We start from the raw sequence: 23,415 nt of genomic DNA on the forward strand, positions 1-23,415 counted from the left end.
ATGATTTCTGCACTTCAAAACATGGAGTCCAGCGCTCGACATGTTACTCTGTTTTACATCGCTTTAATCATCCTCACTGGTTATTCGGCGAGAGGAGAGGACGATAATGGTAAGTATATTGTTATTTGTCGATTGTTTGCCCTGATGTGTGTTTAACGCAACGCGCGTGACTGTTTACGTTAGTTTTTAACGTTAAATGGCGATGTTCAAACAACAGGAGGAAACTTCTTCACTCGAGAAACACTCACTGCTTCTTTATTATAGTGTTTATAGTGTGAGAGAGATTTAAAGAGAACGATTCACACATTTAATGATTAAGGGTAAAGTTGGTTTTATATTCGCACATTCGTTCTGTAACAACTTGTGACACGCTCCTTATGTTTACCATGATACTTTGAATATATGGTCTCAAATCACATGTAAGTATCTTGAAAACAACATAAGCACTATTTAATTGACTGTGAACAGTGTTTACTTTGAGAGTCACTAATGTGAATCACTATTTAGAATTGGCAAAGAACATTTTTCTGAAAATATAATATTAAGGAGAAAGTCCGAATGTGTGAATATAAAATCATCAAGCACCTCAATTATATACTGTAAATATTGTACAGTATGTTGTTTTACTGGTTATCATACAGTTAGAGTGATCTATACTGTAAAATTAAGGAATTGTCGAGTGAATTCTTGAAATGAGCTTTCTGAAGTTTTCTGTAATGCTCCCATCTTTTGACAGAACCTTCTAGAAACATTGGATAATGTTTATTTTCATATCGTAAGTGATTGAAATGCATATTTATCCTACTCTACTTTTTATTTTACCACTTTATCAACAAGAAGTCGTCTTCTGAAACTATGATACATACACAAAATATTAATAAAAAAAGGATTTTACTTTAGGAGCTCAGCTTTTGTACTTCAATGATGCCAATAACATCTTACTGTATGTCAATAAAACATGACAAATTTTAAGTGATTGAAATGCATATTTATTTCTACTCTACTTTTTACTTTACCACTTAATCAACAAGAAGTTGTCATTAAGGAATTCAACGGGGTACTGTGTATGCACACAGACTATTAATTTTAGTCAGCCAGCCCCAGGGCTTCCGGTGAATTGTTGTCCTATACAAAATCGCAGCGTTTACGATTTGATTTCTTAAGAAAACAACAGCTATCTTCACTGCCTGGCTGAAATACAATATAAAGTGGGTATCAGACAAAAGAAGAAGCACTGCATTAAATTCATTTTTTTCCGCGCCATGTCTTTAAAATATGGAAATAAATTTTACCTCAGTATTTTCTATAGTTTTTGCACTAGCATGTTGCTAATGACAGCTAATGCCTGCGTTTAAACAGTCTTTTGTCTATTTACGCTTTAACAGCCAAATAAATTATTTAACTGATTATGTTTGGATTACATTACAACATCGATGCTGTAAAAGAAACCTTGTGAATTTTAAAATAGTCACATAAACCTTTCACCGGAAGTTAATCATTGGCTGAAAAACACTAGCTGTGCATATATCTCATTGCTTTGAGCTGCACTACGAGATTTCTGAAACAGTTACATACAAATAATGTTAATTTAAAAAAAAAAGATTTGACTCCAGGAGCCTAGCTTCACTTTGTAGGTTTGATGCCAATAACATCTTACTATATGTCAATAGTAGTTAGATATGAAAACCTGACATTAATATTTCATTCAATATCTTAAGCGATTGAAATGCATATTTTTTTCTGCTTTTCACATTACCAGTTTATCAAAAAGAAGTTGTCATTAATGAAGCTTTGAGCTGATCTATGAGTCTTCTGAAACCAAGATACATGCAAATAATATTAATAAAAAAAAGGATTTTACTCCGAGCCCAGCTTTTGCACTTTATAGGATTGATGCCAATAACATCTTACTGCATGTCAATTTTAGTTTGGTAACAAAACATAACATTAATATTTATTTTCATATCTCAAGCTATTAAAATGCATGTAAATTTCCACTTTACTTTCTGCTTTACCTCATTATCAACAAGAAGTTTTTATTAATGAAGCTTTGAGTTGCGCTACGAGTCTTCTGAAAATGGATTTTACTCCAGGAGCCCAGCTTTTGCACTTTATAGGATTGATGCCAATAACATTTTACTGCAGTTTGGTAACAAAACATAACTTTGATATTTTTTTAATATCTTAAGCAATCGAAATGCATATTAATTTCTACTTTACTTTCTACTTTACCACTTTATCAAGAAGTTGTCGATAGTAGGCATGGGCCGGTATAAAAATCTGACGGTATGATAACCTTGGGTAAAAATATGACAGTTCCACGGTATAGTAATTACTGCTCTAAAATATGTACTTTTTCATTGTCTGGGTAAAAATCAACAAAGTTTTCCCCATTAAACATGGTATTTATTTTTTGACATTCAAAATATTTTGAAACAATAAATGTCAGGCTAAGTAGTTCAAATAAATGATTAACTTCTGCTGTCTTAATTAGTTTCAAAAACACAGATTTCTTTTCACCTTGAAAAGGCATCTTTGGATATCTTTCTTTCTTTGTATATAAAGTAAGTCACTGCACTGTTCAGCTCTACAGCATGATGGATGTTGGTTTATTAGAGATTTTTTTTAGATGTTTCCAGAATCATGGACTGACCAGTGTATTTGTTTTTTTGTAGGTATTTGTTTTCGAATACCTATATGTTTCTTAACCACTTAAACTCTGCGGACCCGGTACCGGGTTAGGGTTAGATACATTCAATACATTGAAAGTATTGAATACATTCATGTATTCAAAAAGCAATACATTGATGATCAATAAGCAGCCCCAGATAGCACAGACAGCTGTCATCTCTTACCTTATGCTGTGCGCTTCAGGGTCATTCTCCTCTGTTTTTGAGGTGATGTGCATAAGTAATCCTTTTATATGTCTGATGTGGTCCAAACACAGTGAATTATGTTTAATCAAACAAAAGAATAGTGAAATATGAAAACAAGGATCGGGCTCTGTGGCTTGTACAGCACCTCTCATCAGTTGGAATACAATAACTTTTGCATAGATTATGGTGGAGACATTTTTCTTTTTTCCTATGATTACAGACATGTGCAGGAGCCACCAAAATTAATTACAGCACACTAGACCACACAGAACCTAAAATTCAAATTTGAGTTTATAAAATAAATACAAAAAGCGCCTCTTTTTTTAGGTGTTTATTATAACACAGACGACATTTACAGTTATTTTAAACACTTTCAAAGGTGTTTTATGAAAATTCAAAGGGTTTTCTTTAAAATTATACCAAATTTTTGCATTTACACCTCTGCATGTGGATTTGGGAAGCTTTTAAATTTGGGTTGGCAAAATCCAGGCGGAAATCCCCAAATAGCAGCAGAGTTTAAGTGGTTAAAGTATAATGATTATAATGTTAACCACCATGTGGAGGGTTATTTTCTACTGTTGCCCTAAAAAACTCAATAAAAAGAAACTTGCAAATATCTTAGGAACAATATAATAGGACATTTTTACGGTTTTAAAACCTTGACTTGAAGCTTTGAGCTGCTCAACGAGTCTTCTGAAACCACAATACTTACAAATAATATTAATTAAAAAAAAGAATTTTAATCCAGGGGCCCAGCTTTGGTTTTTTTCTATTGATGCCAATAACATCTTACTGCATGTCAATAATAGTTTGGGAACAAACAAAACATGACATTAATATTTCTTTTAATATCTTAAGCGATTGAAATGCATATTTATTCTACTTTACTTTTTATTTTACCACTTTATGAACAAGACGTTGTCATTAATGAAGCTTTGAGCAGTTCAGAGTCTCCTGAAACAACGATACATACAAATAATATTAGTTTAAAAAAAAAAGATTTTACTCCAGGAGCCCAGCTTTTGCACTTTATAGGATTGATGCCAATAACATCTTGCTGTATGTCAACAATAATTTGGAAACAAAACATAACATTAATATTTCTTTTCATATCTTAAGCTATTGAAATGCTTGTTTATTTCTACTTTATCAACAAGTTGTCAATGTTTAATATAAATGCTTTCAGCTGCACTACGAGTCTTCTGAAACCAAGATACAAATAATGTTAATGTTATGTTTCGTTACCAAACTATTATTGACATGTTATTGGAATCAAACCTATAAATTGCAAAAGCTCGTATTGATTTTAAAACAAAGAGCTCTGAGGTTTTACGTTTTTTGTATTTTGCTGTATTTTTTGCATTGATTTCAACTTCTATTTGAACTGATAATTGTTTAATAGTAGAATCAGTGCAGAAAATTACCCATAATGCTGTACTGTAAATTTCATTTATCTTGAGTCTGCCTTCTACAATCTCAGTATATTTAAGGGTGCCATAGAAGAAAATACCTTCTAGGCATAGCTAAATAGTAAGAGTTTAGCTCATAGAAATGTTTGCTTGCTCTCATTGTTTCCTTGTGCTCATGTAAATCCTTTGAGTGTAAATTGCCAGTAAAAAGCAGACCATTATGTAGATTACATTACATAATGTTGCACACAAGATCATTAACATTTACTGTGCATTTAATTGGCCATAACGTTTAGAACAATTGTCTATATTCATACACTTATCAATGCTTGTGTGTAAGCATAGTGTATATGTGATTCTTATTTTGAAAATGAGAGAAGCAGGACGAGCAAATAAGCTTGCTGTGAACATTGTAAAAAAAAAAAAGTTGACTCAACTTAATTTTAAAGCAACAAACTTTAGGATATTTCTGAGTTTACTCAACTTAAATCGAGTCAAGTGGAGTACTTGGGTTGGAAGTTGCGTCAAATCAAAAATGTCCTGAAGTTTGTATCCTTAAAATTTAAAGTTTAATCACCTTTTTTTTTCACAGTGAAATAGGCAGCCGTGTGTCTCATCTGTTCACAGTGCTTCTGAATGCAAAATGCAGGATATACGGATTATAAATGTATTAAGTTGCACCTAGAGTTGCACGATTCTGACTAAAATGAGAATCACAATTTATTTGCTTAAAATAAAGATCACGATTTTCTCACGATTCTGTAGATGTAAAATAAAGCTTAATATGAGTCTGCAATTAAATATTTTTTTCTCAAACATGTAGTTAAACAATAAAACCATTATGTGTAGGTCTACTGGTTTCTATAAATAATTCTATTCTACTTATAATAATTCTGATGTTGAATTATGTTTGAGATAATTAAATGAGTCCAGATGTTGAATTCTGATGTTGAATTATGTTTGAGATAATTAAATGAGTCCAGGGGGGAGGGGGATGTATCTACATACTGATGTATCGATGTTGTGTGGTAATATTTTATTAATGTGTTATGGTACCTAGTTGCAATTTTAGTTTCCCTAACGGGATAATAAAGCTGAGTCTGAGTCCAAAGCTGCGTCCCAAATCGCACACTTATGCACTATTCTACGCCATTTTGTAGTATAAATACTGTAAGTAGTGTGTTCACACTGAAAACTCAAAAAATAATAAGTGCACTTTAATTACCCGGATGATGCACTCATTCAGCCGCTAAAATGAAGTGTGTAATGATGGACACTTCACGCACTCAACGACCGCAGGTTTGCTTACGTAGCGGAAGGGGCGGAGCTATCGGACGCACATGTTGGATAACTTTATTTATTTTGGATGTTGAATGCAAAATTCTCCTACGAGAGTGATTATAGCACCTCCCGGTGGTGAATGCGGCAATACTAATGGCAGATATTATTTGATAATTCGGTCGTTTATTTCACTGATTTGGCAACCGTCAAACGTCATCAGGGAAACGGTTTGAATTTCCGCTTAGTAAAAAACATTGGTGTGCCATTTGGGACGACACTACATACATATTCTATCCTGTTGAGTGTGTAAGTGCATAAGTACATAGTGCATAGTGTATAGTGTGCCATTTGGGCCGCAGCCTATGTCTGAGATAAAGGCCTATACTTGCAATCTGTCACTGACAACATTATTAGACTATTTAATTTACTGGTGAAATCAACATTATATAGGCTAGAGTAGTTATACTGACACTGTAAACATTTATATATTTTTTCCCACCATGAAAATTACCATAGGAGATGGTATGGCGTTAAATACAAACAAACAAACAAACAAAAGCAGGTTTGAGCAGGTTTAGTTTAGGCAATGGCCAGTATAAGATTCTATTGCTATATGATAACCTTGGATAAAAGTATTATAGTATTGCTTCATATTATGGTTTTGTCACTACACTAAAATGTTCTTTTTATATATCTAGGTGAAAAAAACTAACAATTATTTTTCCCATTAAACACAATATATTTCATTTTAAGAAACAATTTTATATTAATAGCAACATTATTTATAGGAAGGAGAAACTTTGAAATGTTTAATAAGAAAATGTCCTGTCTATACAGACTGCCCTGCAGATGGACGCACGTGGCTGCCATTCGGACGCAACTGCTATCACTTCATCCATGGAGCGGAAGATGTCGCTAAAAGCTACTCTCTTCAAGATGCTAAAGACATGTGCAGAGGATATGGTAGTTTTTACCTTTTGCAAACTCTAAACCAGGGGTCACCAATCTTGGTTCTGGAGGGCCGGTATACCTACAGGGTTAAGCTCCATTTTGCCTCAACACACCTACCTGGATGTTTCAAGTATACCTAGTAAGACCTTGATTAGCTTGTTCAGGTGTGTTTGATTAGGGTTGGAGCTGAAATCTGCAGGACACCCGCCCTCTCGGAACAAGTTTGGTGATCACTGTTCTAAACCATGTCTAAAATTGGGTGCTGATTTATCACTAAATAAAACACAACATTTCCATTACATTTTTAGAGCTTCTGACGGTAAAAAGTGCTGACGAGAATAACTTCGTTGTTAACTACAGCCCTTCAGTGTGGAAAGGCAAAATGAACGTCTGGCTTGGATTGTACTACGACAGCGACAGTAAGTTTGGCTTCCTTCAAAAACATGCCTGTTTCTCAACAACAGTTGAAGAAATGTACAGTTGAAGTCAGAATTATTAGCCCCCCTGTTTATTTTTGCCCAATTTCTGTTTAACGGAGAGCAGATTTTTTTTCAACACATTTCTAAACATAATAGTTGTAGTAACTCATTTTTAATAACTGATTTATTTTGTCTTTGCCATGATGACAGCACATAATATTTATATTTTACGGGATATTTTTCAAGATACTAGTATTCAGCTTAAAGTGACATTTAAAGGCTCAATTAGGCTAAAGTTCGGTTATCAGGCAAGTCATTGTCAAACGATGTTTTTTTCTGTAGGTTGAAAAAAATTGCTTAAGGGAGCTAAAATATTTACCCAATTGGGCCAGTGGTTCAGATTTTACTTGCCCTACCAAATTTTCACTGGCCCCACCAAAAAAAAGGGAAGTTAATAGCTATTTTTTGCCACATATTTTAAATAATGTGTCAAAAAAAAAAGTAAATCTAGAATTTCAATACTTAAAAACATGTTAATAAAAGTGTTTTCCAAATAAAAAGAGCAGGGGAAAATGTGGAGGTATTTTATTGTGGTTCGAAATTATTTAACAAAAGGTGGCCGACTTGTCAAACTGATGGCAAACCGTGCAAAACATCACTTTTTTTCATTTTATTTTTAATCACTTTTGTTTGTCGCATTGTTCACACATAAATGTCTGCTTCCAAGACGTTAGAAACAGACAATTTCTTTTAGCCTTATAATTTGATCTTGCCGCCATGTTGCCGTTTCTTCGCTGTACTGGCTGTTATCAGGTTACGGGAAAAAATTGCAAGCTCAAAACATCAAATCAGACAAGAGGAACCAGAAAGCAATATGGTGTTTACGACATCACAGAGAAGGTAGTGTTTAAAGACTAAACTTAAAATGCACGCAATTGACAAATAGTCTCAGACCAATTAAATGTTAGTGACAAGGCAGCACTGTCCCAATCGGGCCAGTAATTATCCTGTCTACTGTCCCAAGCGTCTCTCACACTGGCCCTGGGCCACCGGGCAGTCCTTATTGTTGAGCCCTGTATTACATATACATTAACTTCTGCTGCAGAGGCTTGTTTTTAGCAATCATTAGCAAGTCTTTTTGTTTTGTATTAAATTATTTATTGTTTCTGTGGAATATGTTATGAATCATGCTTGGTTGTGTTGGCTCAACATCTTAATTGCTGCTTGTGGGATTATTAAAAGTTGTTTAACATAAAGTTAAATTTTGTTGACAAACTACTTCCCTCAAAACATAAGGACTTATTAAGGAAAGTAACACCAACTTTTCCGGAGCCAATCAGTTTCCTGAACAAAGTTCTGTCTTATGTTTTCTTCTTTAAAAATCCCATTTAAATGCATCATTAGTGTTTGTTTGTTAAGATGTTTTTTTTTTTTTTTAGAATAATTTTTTCGGGGATTTTATCTTTAATGGCTAGGACAGTAGAGATTATTGACAGCAAAGCATGGAGAGCATTATTGTATGTGTGTGTGTGTGTGTGTGTGTGAGTGTGAATACACACACACACACACATACACACTAAAGTATTTTTAATTTTATTGAGCACAGCATTAGAATTTAAGTTATTGCATCTTAACATGTACTGTGATGAGGTATGATCATAAGGGATCTTGCTTGAGAAATAACTTCTCTCCCTCAGTCATCTTTCCATCAAGCAAGTTTCACCAGAGGTGGCAGTAACACACCAAAACTTTGATGTCGAACACCGTAAACCAGCAAGTGTGTGTGGTCACTTATTGATCCACGATCTGTAAATGTAGCTTGTGTGGACGCTACTGCACTAGACTTGACTAATAAAATAGCTTCTCTACTTAAAAAGGTATTTGATTTAGAAAGTTTCGACGCTACTGACATGCTACAGAGCAATGTAGTTAAACTAGTAGTGTCACTATTTGTAGCGACACTACTGCCCAACACTGACAGTAGGCTATTTCGCAATCATTGATCTGCAGTTATAATCAAATTGTGTTCATAGAAAGGTTAGTAATGAACATTTATACACAAGTATTTAAGTGTAGAAAGCATCTGTTTTGTGAGAAGTGCTTCTCATATGATGTGAACGACCCGTACAGCTTTAACTTTGACATTTCCTCAAGTGAGAATGACGTCGACTGAAACTTTCTGTCGTACACCGTACCCTTTTGTGTGGACGCACTACACCACTGGTGCTGACAAAATGTTTTTTTTTTTTCCAACTATGAGAAGTACAAATAGTTTTTGTATGCATTTATAAATTCTCTTTCAGAATTTGGGTAACTCTTTCCGATACGGTTGTATTAGTTAATGTTAGTTATTGTATTGATAACAAAACATTTATTATAGTACTCATTCATGTTTGCTTACATTACTTAATGAAAATACAGTTGTTTATTGTTAGTTCATGATAACTCCCGATGCATTAACTAATGTTATCTAGCATGAATTTAGTTGTTTATAATGCATAAATGTGTAAATGTTTATTCACTTTGGTTTATAAATGCAGTACAATCATTGTTCATAATTAGTTCATGTTAGTAAATACAGTAATTAATGAAACCTTATTGTAAAGTGTGACCGGAATTTCTATGTATCGCAATAAAATATAATCTTTTCAAAGTTTTAAAAGACAAATTAAATGGTACCTAGAATTGTGTGACCTTTATTTATAGTGAACCATCATTGTTTTCACTATGCAAAATCTCAATTAATTCTTTAGTAATACTATTTGGTTCAATATGGAGTTTGTGCTTAACTCGAGTTATACATTTTCCCCTAATAAACACTTAGTGCATGTTGAGCGTGTTTAAGCAGATTATTGGATGTGCTCCAGCGTCTCTACACTGGAATGCAGCTGAACTTGACTAATCTGCTCAAACCCTTGGCACAGAGTTGTTTATTAAACTGTTGCCTAGTCAGAGATTTAAGTTTGGACATTTAAAGGAGAAGTGCTTTGGAAAATCTTGACCAGTCTGTTTAGTTCCTTTTGAGGAATATGCGTCAGCTCTTGCAGACAGTTTGTATAACTTCTAATTGAGTGAATCATGAGTAGTTTCTTATGTTTTAAATGGTTTGTTTTTGCAAAAGAAAAGTCTAAATCATTCTGAATTGCTCAGTCAACGTTTGTGCTGCTCTGGTTTGACATTATTAATAAATAATATGGCTTTAAGGAGTTAATGATGACTATTTCTGTGAACCAGACTCAGCATTGCTCAATATCTAACGGTTAAATTGTTAGCCTGGTTGTGCCATTGATTGCAATGTTTAACTCCACAATTCAGACTCTTCCTGCAATTGAGTTTGTACAGTATTAGATAATTATTACTTTACATCATGTGTTTCTGACTATTTTCTCAGAATTGCGACTTTGTTTCTTACAATTGCTGAAAGCTTTTTCCACTCAGTCATCGCTATTGAAGAACATTTGAACAAAGTTGAACTAAATTTAGTATAATATATATATATATATATATATATATACACAGTAGTCCCTCGCTATAATGTGGTTCACCTTTCTCAGTTTTTTTTTGTGCAATTTGACTGTTTTCTCAGAATTGCGACTTTGTTTCTTACAATTGCAAAGATTTAGTTTTTTGTTGTTTAATTGGCATATTTAAACCATTTTTTAACATCAATTTGGTTTATTTTCAACACCATTTGCCCAACAGGCTTTGCTTGGACTTTAATGTTTGCTGTAAACACAAAATTTTAGAAAATAAAAAGTTAAAATTGAGTTTTTTATGGCAAAAACAAGCCTCCATCCTTTTCTATCCATCGTTTTTGCGAGTTGTTTTCCTCTGGTGTGATTTTCACACGTGTCGTCTCACAACACTAGGAAATCCTGTTATTTGGGGGTCTGATCGGGGTGTTGGCGGATTCAAAGAATACATCATCCACACCCTGAGTCGAGATGAAAACTATAGAAACAGATTCCTGACGCCACATGTTTGCTGTTTAGGCTTCACTTACTTATTGAACAATGAAGTAGAGGACAATGTAAACTTTGATCTTCTGTTCATGGCTCAGTGAGAATGACCAACATTCAGGTCTCTGTGGCTCTGTCATGGTTTATAAAGGGTTTTTTATGAGCGTCAAACCCAAACATTTAATTGTGTGTTAAGGTTCCCAATAATTTCAGCCCACAAGACCCAAAATAACAATGCCAGTGACTCGACACCACCACTATGATCACAGGTGGTTGAGTTAGGTATAAAGCACATCCAAGAGGTTGTTATCTCGGTATAAAGCCAGACAGGTTTAATGGAGGACTGACAAAAACCAGAGCGCTGTTCTATAAGACTGAGGGGCTTTATTCTGCAAAAATAACCATACTGGATGTACTTTATCCTGCTTATTACATGGCTGCTTCCCACAAAACATAAAATTTAGACACAGATCATTGTTCTGAGCTATAATAATTTATTAATACGTTAATTAAACGCAAAGCGTGCATGAACGAAAACAGCTGAATGGAGTATACGCTAACCTGCACATTATTCAGACAAGATGGCGCCAAACAGTTAAAAACACAAAGCTGACAGAAATGAAAACAGCTGATGGGAGATACACTAACCTGCACATTATTCATTCACAAGATGGTGCCAAACAGTTTAAGGGTGCTTTCACACCTAGACTTTTGTTTCGGAACCTGTCTCGTTTGCCAAGTTAGCGCGGTTCGTTTGGCATATGTAAACCCAATCACGCCCGGATCCGCATCTAAACAATCGCTCGGAGATCGCTTGAATGAGTTGGTCTCGGCTCGATTGAAACAAACTCTGGAGTTACATTGCGCACACCTCGTCACCACCAAACCACCACCCACTGACAGCTGAGTGGGACTCTGCAAAATAAACCATGAAACTGACCAATGGAGGAGAGTTTACTCACACGTGACTCATTTAAGCTCTTTTGGTTCGTTAAGAAACTTTGCAGTGTGAAAGAAAACAGCACCAAGAACAAAGAGCAACATTGTATCAATTTTAATCCCTGTTTCAGAACAAATTAATTGATTCACAGGTGTGAAAACCCCCTAAAATGCAAAGCTGACAGAAACCAAACTGGCTAAATGTAGCATATACTAACCTACGGATTGTTCATTCACAAGACTGTACCAAACTGTCAAAACTGCAGTTTCACAGTAAAGATCTGAGCTCTAAATTCCAGGTTGCTCAACTTCAATTGGTCAAATTCTGCCGCAAAATTTCTGAAAAATAGTTGCAGATATGACCATATCACTCCCAGCCTAGGCTCCCTCTCATCCATTTCAGGATCAAGTTTAAAATTCTTCTGTTTGTGTTCAATTGCCTAAAAAATTTGGCTCCTAAGTATCTCTTAGATATCCTGCATCCCCATAACCATCCAGGAAGTTTAAGATCTAGCTATCTTACTTTATTTAAAATCCCTACCTCAAGGCTGATACACAAGGGGACCGAGCTTTTTCGGTGGTGGGTCTTCGTTTATGAAAAGGTTTGCCTGTACAACTCAGAATGGCCACCCTTTTTAAAATCTCTTTTTAACTCACTTATTCTCTTTAGCATTTAACCAGTATTAATCTGCTGGTAATATTTCTTAACTTGTTCGTTAAGCAGTTATTTATATTTACTTCACCTCTTGTTGTTATTTGCATTTTATGTAGCTGTTTTGAACGTGCTTTATACATTTAATAAACTAAACTACCTGCATTAAGCCAATGTTGTGTGTGTTTGACTGTTCAGGGGATGTGTTCAGGTGGCACGAGGACGACAGTGTTTTGGGCTTTAGTAACTGGGAGGACGGTGGTGATGATGAAACTGATCTGCCTCTGATGGACACGTGTGTCGCTCTTCACTCCAACACCGGCAAATGGGAAAACATCAGCTGCACAGACGAGCCTGAGAACGGAGTAGTGTGTCAGACCAGTAAGTAAACCATATTGTGATATTTTCAACACCGTCTCATTGGGAATGCATACTTTAGCCTACATTTTTACTGCAAAAATGTACTTCAACTAGTTTGACTGCAGTTTATTGGTATATTGAACACCAGGGGGCAGTATGATGACAACAACTTTTGTTTCTTTTCACATGAATGATATTTTCAGGGACATTTTATTGCTGAATAAAGCATTATTTTCATGTAGTTCTTTGCACAAGAATAAATAAATATCACTAAACAAATTAATGCTGGGGGCAGCAGGGTGGCGCAGTGGGTAGCACAATCGCCTCACAGCAAGAAGGTTGCTGGTTCGAGGCCCGGCTGGATCAGTTGGCGTTTCTGTGTTGGCGTGGGTTTCCTCCAGGTGCTCCGGTTTCCCCCACCGTCCAAAGACATGCAGTATAGGTGAATTGGGTAGGCTAAATTGTCCTTAATGTTTGAGTGTGAATGAGTGTGTCTGAGTGTTTCCCAGTACTGTGTTACAGCTGGAAGGGCATCCGCTGCATAAAACATATGCTAGATAAGTTGGTGGTTCATTCCGCTGCGGTGACCCCAGATTAATAAAGAGTTTAAGCTGAAAAGAAAATGAATGAAATTAACGCTGCGTATGATTTGTAACGAATAAGTTTTGCATCACCTACCTTCAACCCCAAATCAAAAAAAGTTGCGACAGTATGAAAAACTAATAAAAAAACAAATATTTAGATTTAGCTCAGTGGTTCGCTAGTTGATATAGACATGTACAAGAAGGACGTGTATCTGAAATGTAAAACAAAATGTACACTAAGAAACATAATAACAAGACAGTGCCCTCATGTATTTGTCACCAGAAACGTGCACCATATTTACCCGAAGAAACATAGTTTATGTTTGCAAAACATAGGCCGGGGCACATATTTACAGTTTGCCTGTGTTAATTATTATAGTGGCATTTAATTGCTTTATATATACAGTAGTTTTGTATATACATTCAGTGTTTCCCCCACCATTATCTTAGGGGGGCACCCCGCCCCCCAACAGCTTTCCCCTCCCCCCTTGAAGTCATATTAATTGTATTTTATAAATAGCACCAGATCACAACATCTTTTAATGAACAAGGTAAATAGCCGTATGTAATATCTTATTTACACTACGGCATGTGATTTCTGTCTCTACATGGTCGCATGATTACATATCTGCGAGTTTCCCTAAATTTATACTGGCCCTGTGATCCCAAAATAATTTAAAACACTCGTAAGTCATTGTGACGAGAGTGAATGATCAAGACAACAGATAGCGAGGCACTGCAATGTTCAAAGCCATTGATTCTCAAACATTTTTCACCAAGTACCACCTCAGAAAAAATTATTACCACCAAAACAACCAGTATTGAATGACAAAGTAGGCCTAATTAAGCAGCTACAGCACTGCACAGTTAAAAAACGAGGCAGATTAATTCTTCTTATTATTTATTATTGTCAGCCATTTTAAACATTATAAATAGTTTGAACATTAACACTGTACTGAACTCACAGGTAAAAAAGAATAACATTTAAATTAAAATGTGCTTTTAAAAGTAAATTAAAAGTGGCACTGTCCTAAAAGGTGAATAGAAAACTGCTGTACTTAAATGTGAAGTATTATCATAAAGTAGCCTGTTCATCAAAACCTGGAACTGTTCCTTGAACCTCATAGAAATAGTCTAGATGTAATCATATTCATATATGAACTGTTTTTGATAAATTTTTAAATATGTGTTGCATCTATATATGATTTGTATATTTTTAAAACCTAAACATTAACTTGTGTTTTAAATATATGATTTGGATTTACATATTGAAATTAGATCTGCTTGCTTCATGTAAGAGTAGGCTTTGTGTGTCAGAAAAGCAATACCTGTGAACATTATTACCTGTGATACAAGATCCGTTACAAATATGGGAAGGAAACTAGCTTCAAATGATAGAATACATAACAAACATTAAAAAAATTACAAATACAATAACAGCCTATTAAATCAATTTAACCGATCACATCGGTATGCGTCAAAGGGTTAAAAGTGTGTTCATTTTTTTACTTTGATTTTTCAGTGATTCCTCTGCGTACCACTAGAAGGAAGCCTGCGTACCACTGGTGGTACATGTACCACAGTTTGAGAACCGCTGTTCTAAGCATTACATTTCTTCGGGTAAATGAATAGAGCAGTAAAGATACCGCAAGTGCAAATCCCTCTATCTCCGAGTGATCTGCTGTCATTAGTTGGAGACCAGCAAAATATTTGAAGGGTCTTGCATGTAATTAGGCCTTTTTACTTATATAACAACTGAAAGTTCTGTGTGTTGACAATATTGCAAGTTCACTATAAGCTGGCTGGAGTTATTAGATATATAAAACTTTATTTTTAGCATGAATGTTTAATAATATAAATTCCTGTAATACACTCATTGCAATAAACAGTAGTTTATAGACCTCTTTCCTTTTAGTAAAGGAGTATTAGATTTATAGGTGTGCATTTTAATTCTTATGCACTCCAAACTTAATCTTGATTGAGACATGTTGAATTCTTCTTTCATCATTTGCAGTGTTTTCAAAGTGCGCTCACCACACACACCAGCTATTGGTGGAGTGATGAGACGGCGATAGAGCCAGTTTAGTGGATGGGGATGATTGGAAGGCCATGATTGTAAGGGCCGAATGAGGGACTTTGGCCAGGACACCGGGGTTACACCCCTACTCTTTACGAGAATTGCCATGGGATGACCACAGAGTCAGGACCTCGGTTTAATTTCTTATCCGAAAGACGGCACCCACTGACAGTATAGTGTCCCCTTCACTATACTGGGGCATTAGGACTCACACACACTACAGGATGAGGGCCCCTGTGGGCCTCCCTAACACCAATTCCAACAGCAACCTTGTTTTCCCATGTGGTCTCCCATCTAGGTACTGACCAGGCTCAGCCCTGTTTAGCTTCAGTGAGTAACCGGTCTTGGGCTGCAGGGTGATATGGCTGTGTCCATATATATATATATATATATATATATATATATATATATATATATATATATATATATATATATGTTCCATATATGTTTTGCCTATATTAATGCATTCAGTGTAAAGCTGCACAATTAAACATTAAAAGATTGGATCTCAATTCAAACCCGCGCAACATGTATGATAAATGATAATGATTTACATGTGTTTATTTATCTTTCGAAGTGCTGGATTCAAATCTGGGTATGATCAAAAGAGATTCAGTTTTACACCTTTTCAGTGTTACAAACAGTCAAATAACACAGAAGTACTGGGAGAACAGTTTAAAGTTCAGATATAAACACTGATGTTTATGGTAAAGATTAAAATCACAGTTTAATGGAACCTGACGCTGGTGAATGTTGTAGCAATTACATTGAGTAACCAATAGGTGGCGACAAACAACCATCAAAATTGTCACCGAATAGATTTTCAAAAATGATCCACCTATAATGAAACATGAAGATTTTTGTGTGAATTGTTGAATTATTAAATGAAAATAAATATGATCTGTTCTACAAGATCTATATTTAGCATTATCAGCAACAGGAGCAAAGATCATTTTTGTATTGAATATTCTCCTTTTTTTTCACCTAGGTCTTTTTTTGATTTTTATTTTTATTAAAATTACAGCTTCTAAGTTCTGTTTGTTAAACCAATGGTTTTTGCAGTAATATTTCTGCATAAATAAAAGGCAAATGACATTTGTCTCATCACTTTTTTTGCGGATCTGAAAAATGGTCAATTCCGTGACTCAAAAACCGCAGTGTGATCCAAACTGTGAGATTTGTGATCTATTAAACCACTAACATAAATGTACTTTTAACAGTCAGTGGCTATACAATGTTAGAATGTAAATTGATGCTCAATCTTTGTCATTTTGTTTTACAGAAGCAGTCGTCATAAGGTCAAATCGTAAGTATAATCTTCTTATTATACATGTACATTTAAAGCTACAGTAAGCAATATTTGAAAAACGTTGCAGAGAAACTGATTGGACTGAGCTCCTGTAGCCAATCAGCAGTGAGGAGTGAATATACTCAGAGTTTTAAAGATAATTTTAATAAGGTGTTTTTTATATATATTTTTTTTGTGTGTTAAAATTTAAATCAGAATTGGTCAAAATATTCAAACTAATTTGGTTGTGTGATTGTGCTGTTTTTATTAGTTGTCACAAATATGTTTGTATGGTTGTAATATTTTTTAAATTAACTATTTATTAACTAAATTAAAATCAGAAATGTTTTGACAACTAGCATAAATACAATTGACTTGATTATTGTAAATACTGTAAATAATGTATATATTTACTGTATATGTAATTTCTCTGGGAGTATTAAGTAGGGGTTTGAGTAAAGTGTTAGTATTTGTTATTTCAGTCTAAAGTCTCGAAAACAAAGTGTATATACACTCATTGGCCACTTTATTAGGTCCACTGTGCTAAGGCTCATTAACAATTTTTCTAATCAGCCAATCACATGGCAGCAACTCAATGCATTTAGGCATGTAGACATGGACAAGACGATCTGCTGCAGTTCAAACCGAGCATCAGAATGGAGAAGAAAGCTGGTTTAAGTGACTTTGAACGTGGCATGGTTGTTGCAGCCAGATGGGCTGGTTTGAGTATTTCAGAAACTGCTGATCTACCGGGATTTTCATGCACAACCATCTCTAGGGTTTACAGAGAATGGTCTGAAAAAGAGAAAATATCCAGTGAGCGGCAGTTCTGTGGGCGCAAATGCCTTGTTGATGCCAGAGGTCAGAGGAGAATGGCCAGATAGCAGCAAAAGACCACACCGGGTGCAACTCCTGTCAGCTAAGAACAGGAAAATGAGGCTACAATTCACACAGACTCACCAAAATTGGACAATTAGAAGATTGGAGAAACGTTGCCTGCTCTGATGAGTCTCCATTTCTGCTGCAACATTCGGATGGTCGGGTCAGAATTTGGCATCAACAACATGAAAGCATGGATCCATTCTGCCTTGTATCAATGGTTCAGGCTGGTGGTGATGGTGAAATGGTGTGGAGGGTATTTTCTTGACACCCTTTGGGCCCATTATTAACAATTAGTAGTCAACGCCACAGCTTACCTGAGTATTCACCAGAACTCAATCCAATAGAGCATCTTTGGGATGTGGTGGAACAGGAGATTCGCATCATAGATGTGCAGCAGACAAATCTGCAGCAACTGCGTGATGCTATCATGTCAAAATGGACTTAAACCTGTGAGGAATTTTCTAGTACCTTGTTGAATCTATGCCGTGGAGGATTAAGGCAGTTTTGAAGGCAAAAGTGGGTCCAACCCGGTTCTAGTACGATGTACCTAATAAAGTGGCCAGTAATATAATAATGCTGGGCAAAGATTAATCGTATTTAAAGTAAAAGTTTGTTTTGACAAGATATGTGTGTGTACTATGTTTAAGTAATACACACACATGCATAAAAACAAAACTACAAACTTTGTTAGCATAGATATTTAAATGTGTGTGTGTGTGTGTGTGTGTGTGTGTATATATAATTTTATCATATACATGTATAGTATATATCTAAATAAAAAAATTACATTTTCTCAAATATAATTTTGTTTCTTGAGATTAAACAAAAATCAAGGTTTCTAAAAGAGTGAACATTATGGTTATTCTATGGAATATTAATTTTTCTGAAGTTAAAACATTAGTATTGTCTTGATTTAAAAAAAAAATACATTACACAAAAAGTCATAAATCCAGAAAACTGAAAAATGTTCCATACTTTTTAAATTACATATAGTTATTGTAACTTAGTGAGTGTGTGGCTTAAATAGTGTGTTCAGTCAGTCTCTGACAATCCTCAGGTGGTGTGAGTGTAATCAGTCTAGATGAGGAAGAATGTGTGTCTGGGTGAAATGCATGTATGCAGTTGTAGTCCATAAACTGGCGGATTTGTAGTTAGAATAAGAGATCTTGGCTGTTTCTCAATTCCAAGAACGCAGAGAACGGACTTGTGTTCTTGTGGAGACCGGTCTTGCCAGGTGTCGTCGGAAGAACGAACTCAGGAGACCGCGAGGGCAGAGAACGCGTCATGTGAGAAATGGGATGCTGCGTTCTTCCTGATGGTCACATGACCTTCACGCGTTTTAAATGGTAAATTATATAAACATTACAGCCTTCATCCAAAGATTTATTGTTTTTCAAAATATATACTTTGCATAAAAACATTTTAAATATACTCTGCACAATATGAATAAAACAGATTTTAATACGAATTTCAGCAAACAAACACCCTTAATGTGTTTATTCATTTATTAAGATATTCATGTTAATGTTTACTTTCACCGTTTCATTTAGGGAAACTCCTGAGGTAAATAATTCATATCTATGAACTTTAATAATAAATCTAAATAAAATGCAGCGCTTCCCACCTTCAGTCGCAATGACTTCTGGGACTTCCAGAGCGAGTTCGGTGCTCAAGTCTGCATCGGTGCATCCTCGATATCAAGATCACATCCGGGAAGTTTCACGCGTCCTCCGTACTTGCGGTCTTGAGTATTGGAACTGAACTTCGGCAGCTGATGATGACGTTTCACGAGAACACGAGGACGCAAGACCGCTGAAGAACGCATATTGAGAAACAGCCAATGTTTTTCAGCGACCTCCGCAGGTGATTGTGACAGTCGTATAGTTAGTTGCAATTAACGAGATGCGTAATATCCTAAATTCATGCTTATTATTTATTTTTAAATGAGTGTGCATGCATCATAAATGAAAGTAAATATTGATCCTATCATGTTTTTTCTGTGTGTTCTACAGAGAGCAAACCTCTGATGTCGGCTCTGGTCATCATCAGCGTGGTGCTCATTCTGGCCGTTTCTGCTGTCATTTGGTTCGTCCAACAAAGACACAACCCTGGATCCTCCATCCTCAACCTGATCGAGTATCATCCGCCCTTCAGATCCCCGTCCGCCGATCAGACCTGTCTGGTGGAGGCTGAGGAAATCAACGATATGCCATGAAGCTCTCCGCTCACAGGTCAGAATGAACCACAGGGGGGCTCATGGGAGATTTACAACTCCACTTTACTAAAGCCAGACTCGAAGCATCTCTTTCTCAGAACAAAGGGCTGGATGGAAAATATGATCTGTCTGAATGTGAAATAAACATACTACAGTCGCTGGGCTTTTACTATGCAGGAAAATCGAGCACATTGATTGTCTTTTTGTTATTAGCTATGATTTCATCCAGCTATTTTCATGCACATTTTGGAATATTGCTAATGCAAAATTACATAAAAAGCTTATACAGTTTAAGTTAGAATTTTTAGCCCTCCTGTTAAATTTTAATAATTTTATATATATTTTTCCCATCAGAGAGAAGATTTTTTTTTCAAGACATTTCTTAAGATAATGTCCGTTTCACACCGCACGTGCAAGCAGAGCTGAAGCAGCGCATGGGGAGAGCAGCAGCAGCGTGCAGGCGTTTGCCTTTCACACCAGATCACCGGCTGTTGCACAGATTATTCTATTTCTGTCTGTTCTGTCTAGCTACCTATCTATATAAATAAATACACTTTATTTTACTTTTCATCTGCACCAAGGGCCACGGCAACTTCCTCCCATGCTGTTTCCTTAACCTGCAAGTCTTTTTTTTTTTCATACAAATGATATAGATCCTAAAGAACTGTCTGCTTCTCACCCTCTATGAGGAGTGTCAGTCATGTGTTTTCAGGTGCACACAGAAGACAATCACCTGTGTTATCACGTAGTTCTGTTTTTGATTGTCAGGATGATGTAGGCCTATGTAGTTCTAATAATATTTATACATGTAGTTCTAATAATATTTATACAACATAGTTATAAGGATGTTTATACATGATCAAACTAGTGTGCAACTTAAGCAAAACTAATATTAAAATTCGACATTTTAATAATACTAAATATTTGCTGTGTTATTTAATCGTTCATTTAATTGACTATATATATATATATATATATATATATATATATATATATATATATATCAGTGGATATTATTGATGCATTTAATGGGTAAAACTGTTATTTTTTTGTCATTCAATATGCGTTTGGTCATTATTAATGCACTGTCACTTTAAATGAGCATGAAGAGTGCAGCAAAATTAAACCCAGCGCTGAAATGATCGCAGCACCACACTCACGTGATGCTTCTATGTACGGTATTAATTTGTTAACATAAATGCTGAAAAAACATGCGCTGCTAACGCTGTGCTCATGTGGAAAAAGGTGATGAAAACATTTTCTACTGAGTTATGTCCAGCATGTGCATCAAAAAAGTCATGTGATTTTTGTTTTAGCAGATTATGTGATGATGAAAATTGGCACAATGTGACGGCGTTAATAGACAAGCCAAAACAAAAACATCTGAAATGTTGTTTTGGTCTAAAATTCCTCAGCTAAAGTCTGTCATCACAGTGGTTCAGTATTATTAATTATTATTATTCCTACAAAGAGCATCTCACATCTTCAAAATCAATTGCATTCATTACAATTCATCCTCTGAGGCAAAACTCATTTATTATAGAAGAAAAAAAAACACAGAAAACTGAATTTTTCTGTCTGATATTTGGTGCCAGTTTATCAGGAAGTGACTCGTTTGACTCATTTTATGGAAACGCTTCTTTATTTGCAAACATTTTATGGCATATTCCAGTGTTGCGCATGAATCTAATTCACATCTGTGGATGGAAACACAGATAGTGACGTATTGTTTGCATTACTAATATTTTTCTTTTTAGCTGCAGTGTGTCACTTTTGTGAGGTTTAGCTTTATTGTGTTGGGTTTAATATTGGCCAGATTTTGAAAAATGTATACATTATAAATTGTGTGTGTGTGTGTGAACTGGTCTAGCTATGCTATACCTGTGAGGGCTTCATTATCCCCACTTAAATAGTAAATATACAAGTGATCCACTATGAGGACATAATTATTAATGCTTATAAATTGTTCAGATGTTTTTAGAAGTATCACACCTAGTAAAAGCATTGCATCTATGATGTGTTTTATCAGTATCATTGGTCATCCATCTAATGATCTGCACTTGTTTCTATGTGAGTTGGGTTTTCGGTTAAGCCATAGACAGACAGTATCAGTGACCTGATAAAAAAAAACAATAGCAGTCTATGTAATGTCATCACTAAGATGGGAAAACAAATCGTGCATGTGTGTTCACGTGCATGTGGCTATTGAAAAAAAAAAGACAGCGGTTTTATTTCTCACAATTTATACTAAAGTGTTAACAATATAATAAATAATATATTTATATGCTAACTACAGACCGGGGGGTTGGGGGGGAGGGGGGTGCGAGAGACATTAGATGAACTTGGGGAGTGTGTGTCCTATAAAGGTTGAAAGCCCCTGATCTATATCATAAGCTTGTAGTTGGTAAAAAGAAATGCGTGCCTTGTTTTCAGCTATGTTTTTATACATAATAATAATGATCGAAGCATTTAAAAACAAATGAAATAGTCCTAATTTTCAATCACAAACAATTAAAACTTTGGTTTATAAATAAAAACAGGTTCATTTCATTCAAACACATTAAATCCAAACAATCCTGAGAAACTGAAATATTTTTTCCGTGTGTGTGTGTGATGGATCAAATGTATCATTTATATAAATTTATATAAATTTGTATAAATAATACAAATACAGATCTTATATATGAAATGTATTAATGATAATTATATTTTTATGTATAGTTATAATTAAACTACAGACACCACTAACAAGCGCTGAAGAGGGCAAAATGCCATATATTTTGTGCACTATATATTTTAAAAGCGCCTTAAGGTCATATTTAGTTTAATCTTTCTGTGCAATCAATCAGAGCTTATTGAGTGCCAAATTTTGCGTCCGCTTCTGCTGTGAGATATTTTACCACTAACAGATTATGAGGACCAGTGTTTCTTTTCTGCCTTTCTCTGCTGAAAAGGTCATTTTTCTTTAGTTAGTTTGTTAGATATGCACATGTCCTGATTGTGATCCTGATGTTTTTAAATGTTTTATGTTGTTGTTGGTGATTTTCTGATTCGTCTTTGCCACTAACAGTTATCTGTATCTATATTGTTATGAATTAAACTGTATAAACATTGATTAAGGCTTTATTTATCCATTCATGAACAAGCCATTTCTCTGAGAGAAACTAATCGTGTTGCTCTTTCAATACAAATAAAGATTCGTCAAACGTTTTGGTTTGTTTTTTGCTTTTAGTGTGTAATCTGATTTATTTATTTTTCTCAGACATGCCGAAACTGCACAAATACACTCCCCTGATGCTTTTAATAGCTCCGATTTTAGTGCTGCCTTCACTGAAATCCTGAAAATCTCTCAAAACATGTTAGCAAAACGCACTCTATTTAATAGCCATGAGGAACTATTATCTTCTGTATGTTTTTATTCCTATTTAACTTGTTTCTATCTTTGTTTTTCCATTTTGAAATGTTCAGTAATATTTATTCATTCATTTTCCTTCGGCTTAGTCCCTTTATTTCATCAGGGGCC

At 35.1% G+C, this 23,415-nt stretch overlaps 1 protein-coding gene across 3 annotated transcripts; it reads left to right on the plus strand.

The window, feature by feature from the left end:
- cd302 (CD302 molecule) lies at positions 1–23,102 on the plus strand. Of its 3 annotated transcripts, XM_087268625.1 has the most exons (7): positions 1–109; positions 6,404–6,529; positions 6,826–6,936; positions 12,685–12,867; positions 16,790–16,813; positions 19,690–19,908; positions 20,247–20,772. In XM_087268625.1, exons 1-6 carry the CDS (start codon positions 1–3, stop codon positions 19,890–19,892), a joined length of 756 nt encoding a protein of 251 aa, XP_087124751.1. In that variant the 3' UTR covers positions 19,893–19,908; positions 20,247–20,772. The 3 variants fall into 3 exon arrangements, 2 of the variants coding, with proteins under 2 accessions (XP_087124751.1, XP_087124750.1); XM_087268624.1 differs by having other exon boundaries at positions 19,690–23,102; XR_015500022.1 differs by lacking the exons at positions 16,790–16,813; positions 19,690–19,908; positions 20,247–20,772 and adding an exon at positions 13,376–14,852 and having other exon boundaries at positions 12,685–13,297.
- The last annotated feature ends 313 nt before the right edge of the window (positions 23,103–23,415 follow it).

This window comes from Danio rerio, chromosome 9 (genome assembly GCF_052040795.2).
Source record: "Danio rerio strain M-AB ecotype USA chromosome 9, GRCz13ab, whole genome shotgun sequence".
NCBI classification, from domain to species: Eukaryota; Metazoa; Chordata; class Actinopteri; order Cypriniformes; family Danionidae; genus Danio; species Danio rerio.